Below are 8,138 nucleotides of genomic sequence, written 5' to 3'. Positions count from 1 at the left end.
AGATAGTTAAAGGGTGGCCAGCAACTCTGTTAAGCCATCGCAAGAACCAGTACTCGATCCCAAGGACGGATTTATAATGTGAAACGGGAGTTGAGGACCAGATTTGAGAGGCATACATTGCAATTGGCAGAACACACATTAAATGGTACTTGGTCGCTAGCTGAGGATCCCTAATTCCTACCAGTTCCTGTCTAGTAGCCCATAAAGCGGCGAATATTTTTGTCTTCATATGGGCGAAGTGTTGAGCAATACAGGAAGGCCTCGTGTTCGTCGTAGTTACGCTTCTAGGACCGCTACGAACACGAAAACGCCGATCAACATCCGTATAGCGACTTCCATATTATTATTATTATTATTATTATTATTAGCCATATGGTGCAAGGAAGCCTGAGGCTTTTGCTGCACCAGGGAAAAAAAAAAAAATAATAATAATTTCTGAGTTACCCTGAGAGAGAGAGAGAGAGAGAGAGAGAGAGAGAGAGAGAGAGAGAGTCAGAAGCAGAAGGGAATCACCAAGAAAGAGAAGAATCAGGATATCCAGCTCAGGACTCTGGGTGTGCCAAGCCCATACTCACCAGATGTGAGCGCCTGGGGTTGTATGACCTGTATCCCCTGAAAGATGATCTGAAGGCAACGCCAAAAAAATAAAAAATAACAAAAAATTGTAGTAATAATAATAACAAATAAAAATGAATTATTTTATTTACGTGCGTAAGAAGCAGAGATGTTCGTTAATATAACATTTATAATTTTTAACAAGTACAGTATAAAAATATTGCCAAATAGAAGAGAATGGCGCCTTAACCCCTCCTCACTCAGTGTACATCTTTCCGTCTGTTGTTCCGATAATTCGTGCTCTTCAGTCACCAACTGTTTTCTCCAGCCATTTTCATAAACTTCATGAAATGTAAGCTGTAAATGAATGAAAAAAAGGGCCACCCGTTTTTTCTGGTAGGACTCGCACACTGTGGCCTCCTTTTTATAGGGAACTGACTTCCGGTTGTTTCGTTTGCATTTCTTCCTCTTCCTCTAAGAAGTGTATCATCTGATATTTTAGCCTTTTTTAATTAAAAAAAATATTCTCGAAAATATTTAAATAACTGAAAGTAACGTTAAAGTTACAATGAAGTTTATAAGTAATTTTGAGAAAAACTCAATAAATATGATTTAATGGCAATGACCCGATCTAAATCTAGCTATCACGGACCGTTGTGTGCACGTTATAGACAACTGGCGACGAATAACGAAACGAAAAACAATATTACTTCCTCGATGCATAAATTAATTTACCTTTCAGTTTAATAACTTAGTAATTTAATTAATATTTGAATTAATTTCTTGTTAAGTTTGGCTCGTGTCGTCTTTTGGCTTTTTGCTAACACAAATCCCAGTTCAAAATTTTGTAGAATTTTATCGTTGGAAATTAAATTCATTGAATTATGTTTATTCCGGCCACCCCTACTTTTTTTCCTAATAGAAATGACGGCTCTTGCGCAGATTTTTAAATATGCCACTGATTTTCGGCGTTATTTTGAATTGCTCATTGCAAGGGCCGGAGGAATACTAAGCCAGATAGGCAGAGCATTAGTAGAGGCATACGATGCAAGAAAGCAAGCTTATGCAGCATCAGCCAAAAAAACCCCTCCCATTTCACCCCTCCATTCGTTCCAAATGCATAGGGAAGCTAACTTGTGGGGGAGCCGAAATTCAAATTTTTATTATAATAATGTTTAATAAAAGTATCTCAAGGGCACCAAATACATTTCTGCCTAGGGGCGCCAAAAACCATAGCGCTGTGCCTGCTCGTTGCAAACGTTTGTCATTGCCCTCGGTTTATTATTATCCCGCTGGGGCGACGCGCATTTTCGTGTCGTGGCCCGCCGTTGTCAACTATCTGCGTTACAAACCGCTTCGTTACGGTGACGTGCGGAGTCGTGACGCGCGCGTAGGAACTCGTCGGAGCAGTCGTTGTTGCGTCCGGTATTAATGACCGCGAATGAAACAAAGGCGAAAGAAGCTTACGTAATCGGCCGGTGTTCTCGCCGGCGATCGTGTCGATCTGCTGGCGATAAATGTGCGCAGCGTGCAGCTACTGGTCGATGAAAATAGGTTTCCATGGCAATCGCTAACGCGAATCGCGCATATTATTTCGCGAATGAGCAAAACTTAATTTGCATTTGATCGACTACGCAATTATATACCTTAATTTGTTGTAATTGGTAATTGGATCGGAGTCAGCATATGTCAACGCCCTCTCCCCCACTTCTCTCTCTCTCTCTCTTCCTCCCCCTCTCTCCCCGGCTTTATTCTGAAGCAAAACTATCTGTATCGAACGCATGAAAAGCCCTTAAAATATGTTTTGTACACTGTGCACTAGAATGGATGTCATATAAATGCGTAAGCAACTTCTGTTAATCTTTCTTCGTAATATGGGGGGGTCGAAATTTTGCGCAACCCAAAATGAAATTTGTTTCAATTTGATAACTAAACGCATTTTTAACAAATCATATCGGTGGTAGCAGTGTACGCATTCAAAATGCGAGCCAGTGGTTGTTAGGGCGCACTCACACAAACTTATCCATCCCGGTTTGTTAGTGACGAAGCCATCGTTGCTCGAAACATGACTGAGGCAGCTGCTTTGGTTGAGGACAGGTTGAACCACTGATGTTTGCTGATTAGTGATCCTGTTAATATTGGGTAGGAAATGACGAGATGTCTGGAGCAGCTAATCTGCCCGACACAATTTTAGAGACTATATTACGATTGGAAATGATTTGCTTTCAAGGGGTCACTCCATGCTTTGAATGTAGTACAGTCCTAGAGGTAGGAAGGTGATGTACTGAAGTTCTACTGAGGGATCGTAAAAGCCAATAATCAAACCTCGAGAGCTGCCGTATGTTGGTGGGGCAGATGATCAGATTTCCAGTGCATAGCGAGCCACTGAAGTTTAGAAAAAATGCGTCCACAAATTTGGCCAACTTTGTCCAAATATGAAGAAATGTCGCTGGCCCCCAAAAAGATCATTGAGAAGAGTTGCATCGCAACTGGTATTTCTTATTCAGCTGTTCCAAGCGCTGTTTAAAGTTTTCATTATTTTCGCTTGTTACATTTTGAGGTTTATTTATTTATTGTTATTATTATTTTTTTGTTTTTGTTTGTTTGTTAATGAAACTGGAGTCCACCCCTTGAGCAGTTACAGCAACAATAAAAACAGCGGAATAAACAGTAATAAAAATCCTTGTTTTTCACGTAAACGTCAACGACATCTTGGAATTGGGTTTTGGTGTGCCGCTTCACATCGCCTATCGATTAGAACCTCTCTTCTCTGGGAACACAGAAGACTAAAACAGATTTGATAGTCTGTACATCAGTGTATTGAACTACTCGATAATCACGAACATTATTGTTGGTTTCAGCAAGATGGAGCGGCCTGTCATACAGGCACTGAAACTGCAGTGCCGGGAGACTTTCAGTAATCACCTTATTTCTAAAAAATTAAGATCCCCAAGGGTAGTGCCGGATTTAGGTAGGGGTCATGGCGAAAATATTTTTAAAAGTCTTTAAAAAAATAAGTTGTGAGCTCCCTGGGACAGTAGTAATTGTTTTTTTTTTTTTTAGCATCGCGACCTTGGGGCTCCCCAGAACAACTATACCATTGCATCTTGGCAAAGCCAGCCTTGTTCAAGATCTCCAAGTTTAATGTCGCTGGATTATTATTATTATTATTTAAAACGTTTTCACCTTCGGGGATTTTTTTCCTCCCCGTAATGGGTACCAATTGCATGGGGTGGTTGAATGTGTGCGGTTACTATTATTATTGTTATTACTGTTGATTAAGGAACTCTCTTACTGTCCTACAGGTGTTCAGAATCGCAGCTAATCTCTTTGTGTTCTAACTGACAAGCCTGCATTATCCCCACATATTTATAGGTCTCTCTCTCTCTCTCTCTCTCTCTCTATATATATATATATATATATATATATATACATATATCATGGCCTCAATCTCTTCATCTGTCTTCTGTTGGTAGCTTTATCCGACTAGATGTCCTTGATATAATCAATGGGTCTTGCATTTGACTAGGCCAAATTGCATCGTGATGTCAGTGAACTCTTCAGTGATCCAGAGTAGGAGTTAATTCTGTGTTGCAGCATAGAGTTTGATGTCATCCATGTACATCAGATGAGAGAGGGTGTACAGGTTCTTCCTTCTGTCTTTTAGGGTATGTCCGTACTTGCTGTTATTGAGCATGGTGGACAGTGGCTGAGTGCTATGCAGAACCATAGTGGGCTCAGGGCATCTCCCTGGAAGATTCTTCTTCTAATGGGTATCGGTCTGGTCACGATGTTTTCTACCTTGATGATGGTCCTCCATTTTACCATGGCTGCTTCTAGGAAGTGTGTCAGGGTCGGGTTGATTTTGTACACTGAGAAATCATGGGATACCTACATAATAACGTGAGCGAAAGGCCTACCTTTCGCTCGGATAAGGGCAGTCACACGTCGAGGCATTGAGTCCACTAGTTAACGAAAGGGTTCCACAGGTATTTCCATCCATGCGTGCTGCACCGCTGTCCATAATTTCGTCGCATTCCTGGGCGGAGGATCCAAAACTCAAATGGACCTTTCCGCAGCATTCCAAAGATGCTCCACAGAGTCTATGTCCAGTGAACGGGAAGGCCATTCCATTGTGGTAAAATCTGCGGAATGCTCTTCGAGCTATGTTTTAGTCACCACGGCTCTGTGGGTAGTTGCATTATCCTGCTGGAAGAGTCCATTGCCCTGTGGGTGCTGTCCATGACGAGATGTTATTGCGGAAATGGCGTATTTCCACTACACTGTTGATACTGTCGAACGGGGATAGTGCAATATCCGTACCACCTCCGCGATAGAGTAACCCATGCGTCGGGCGCCCACTATCATCCATCTTTCAAAGTCTTTTGACTCACAGCGTTTAACCATACTGACATCGAATTACCGTCTACGTGAATGCAGTGGTGCAGTGCATTTATATACCTGCCAAGCGGTGGGTTCGTCCACTAGCGAGAGTTATTTGACAGCTTCGCGTTGGCCAGGAACCAGGTATCTCATGAATTCTGTCCTTTCACTGTCTGTACCAGCCAGCGATGGGGCACGGAGTCGAAAGCCTTGCGGTAGTCGATGTACGCGGAATAGGTTGCAGTGCTTCTTGTAGGCTTGCTCCATCACTGCGGCGTCAATGGTCAATTGCTCCTAGCACCCTTTGCTCATCTGCGTACATCCCTTCTGCTCGGCGTGACGTTCTGGCTCTGGAAGTGGGCTGATATCTTCTTAATTATGCAACTGGTCAGAATGTTGTACATTATTGGGCAGGTGATTGGTCTGTACTTCGCGGGGTTTGTTATTTTTATTATTATTTGTGGAGCTCGTTGAATGGCGAAGAGTACAAGAATAATCCCACACACTGGGATTGGTATTCTTTAGGTCCTGTCATCACCCTGCCATTACCCTGAACGTGGGAATTACTGACACTGATTTACCTTGATATCCTGAGTGATCAGATTCATCCTACTGTGCAAACATCGTTTCCAACAAACGATTTCATGATTCAAGATGATGCTGCTCTAATACACACAGCCAAATATGTTCAATCTCGGTTTTAGGTGCATGAAACAGAGGCTAAGCATCTCTCATGGCCTACACCAATGATGGGCAAACTACGGCCCGCGGCAGATTTTAAAACAATAGTATAGAAATTTTCAATTTCAATGTCTTAAAAAAATTCATTTAAAGGCGTGTTCCATTTTTTGCATATGCGAAAATTTACATAGAAATTTGAATATTTTTTGCATACACGAAATATAGTTGTGATAATTTATATAGAAATTGATTTAAAATCTTTTGCATGTGCAAAAAATGGAACCCGCCCTAATAAATATGTATAAAATTATTAAAATATACTTATTTGCTTTTATATTTAAATTAAAAAAAAAATAGAAACAAGATTTTGAAAAAAGAATTTAGATATAACGCTTACGAGTTTATATTAACGACAACAGATATTTGTCCACATCAAATAACCTACCGTTGAATGGAAAGATGGCGGACAGACCGAGACATTCCAACTTCATAAATGTTGAATGTTAGTGTCACGATGGTGAAATTATTAAAAATAGTATCGTTGTTGGTGCTTGTCAGTTTTATTTTGGATATTAGTAAAATATTTCAACCCCAAAATGTCTACTAAAAAACGTAAAATTGATTCAGAGTGCCGTGTTTTCAAAGATGAATGGACCTGGAAGTACTTTTTCACAGTTGTAAAGGATAAACCACTGTCTCATCTGCAATGAAACCGTAGCAGTCTTCAAAGAATACAACATTTGACTTCTAAGCATAAAAATTCCAATTACGAAGCAATGTGCGAATATGAAAGGAAACGATAATTAGAAGATCTTCGCAAAAAATTATCGAGTTACTAAAATTTTTTTAAGAAAAAAAAATAGTTCTCAGAAAGCAGCTACACATGCAGGTTATATTGTAGCATACAATATTGCTAAAAGTAATAAAGCTGATAAAGCTCTCTGATGGGGAGTTTGTTAAACACTATGTTCCAAGTTTGTGATGTTTTATGTCCTGACAAGAAAAAAAGATTTTGAAACTGTAAGCTTATCCCGAAAAACTGTGACTTCTAGAGTCGAAGCCATAAATAAAAATCTGACGTCACAGTTGGAGTCAAAGATTGGTCAATTTAAATTCTGCTCCATTACTATGGATGAAAGCACTGATATAAATGATACTGCTCAGCTAGTATTATTTATAAGAGGTGTTGATGAAAACTTTTCTATTACTGAGGAATTGGCATGCATGCGGTCGTTAAAAGGAACAACAACAGGGTCTGATATTTTTCATGAATTTCAGGAAGGGCTTTCAACATTGAAAGTACCCATAACAAACATATGTAATATTACGACCGATGGAGCACAAAGTATGATAGGTAAAAAATCTGGATTTGTTGGGATCTTTAATCAAAAATACCCTGGTAATAATGTTTTCTCTCTATGTTGCGTTGTACATCAAGATGCCCTGTGTAAATCTGCATTGAATATGAAACCTGTGCTTGATGTAATCGTGAAGCTTGTAAATACTATTCGATCTCGTGGGCTTACTCACAGACAGTTTCGAGATTTTCTTGAATCCATACAATCTGAATACTCTGATGTGCTGTATTACACGAAAGTTAGGTGGCTGAGTGCAGGACGCGTCTTCGAGCGAGTTTGGCAGCTGAAAGACGAGATAGTGTCATTCTTCCATGAGAAACAGTGGTCTGTGGAGTATGAAATATTGGAAGATACAGCATGGCTTTCGGACTTTGCATTTTTCACAGATTATCTCTGTCACATGAACAAATTGAATGTCAAAATGCAAGGAAAAAAATCAATTTATCGACGATACCTGGGGCCATCTCAGAGATTTTAAACTACAACTTGTTCTGTTTGCTAATCAGATAGCTAAGAATGACTTGTCTCACTTCCCGAGATTAAATTCAATAGCCCCAGTAAATAAAGACAAGCTTAAGAGCTACGAAGATGGCCTGAGAAAACTTCATCTTGAATTTGAACGAAGATTTCAAGACTTCAGTGCCATTGAAAAAGACTTGGATATTTTCAGCATGCCTTTTAATGTGGACTCTGAAGTAGTGAGACCGGACTTGCAGCTTGAATTCATTGAATTGCAATCTAACAATCATCCCAAACAGTTGTTTCTCAATGTCCCAAAATTAGAGTTCTACAAGTCTGTCGAAATCAAGTTTCCCAAATCTGATATCTCACGCCCAGAAAGTTAGTGCTATGTTTGCTTCATCCTATATATGTGAACAGGTGTTTTCTATTATGAGGAACTTTTAGAAAGGTCACAACTTCATTCATCGCATTAGTATTAAAGAATTTTTAAAATATACTATTTTTTTGAGTCTTTATTGCGTTTTATAATAAATTATATTGGCCCGTCAATTTTTTCTTTTTTTTTGGCCCACTCCTAAAAAAGTTTGCCCATCACTAGCCTACACAATCCCCATGGCCTGCACCAGATTTAAACATTATTGAGCCACTGGGGGCATATTTGGATTTCTTTTTCATCATTGGAGGGGCTTGAAACTTTCT

General features: G+C 39.8%; 1 protein-coding gene across 1 annotated transcript; it reads left to right on the top strand.

The window, feature by feature from the left end:
• Positions 1-6,747: 6,747 nt before the first annotated feature.
• LOC150089120 (general transcription factor II-I repeat domain-containing protein 2A-like) lies at positions 6,748-7,455 on the top strand. The gene has a single exon (XM_090388048.1). The coding sequence runs from the start codon at positions 6,748-6,750 to the stop codon at positions 7,453-7,455; it is 708 nt and encodes a 235-aa protein (XP_090244174.1).
• The last annotated feature ends 683 nt before the right edge of the window (positions 7,456-8,138 follow it).

The sequence above is a fragment of the Mastigoproctus giganteus genome, chromosome 2, assembly GCF_048544385.1.
Source record: "Mastigoproctus giganteus isolate SK-2022 chromosome 2, ASM4854438v1, whole genome shotgun sequence".
NCBI lineage: Eukaryota > Metazoa > Arthropoda > Arachnida > Uropygi > Thelyphonidae > Mastigoproctus > Mastigoproctus giganteus.
The sequence above is the reverse complement of the archived record's forward strand: the minus strand, read 5'-3'. Positions and strand labels throughout refer to the sequence as shown.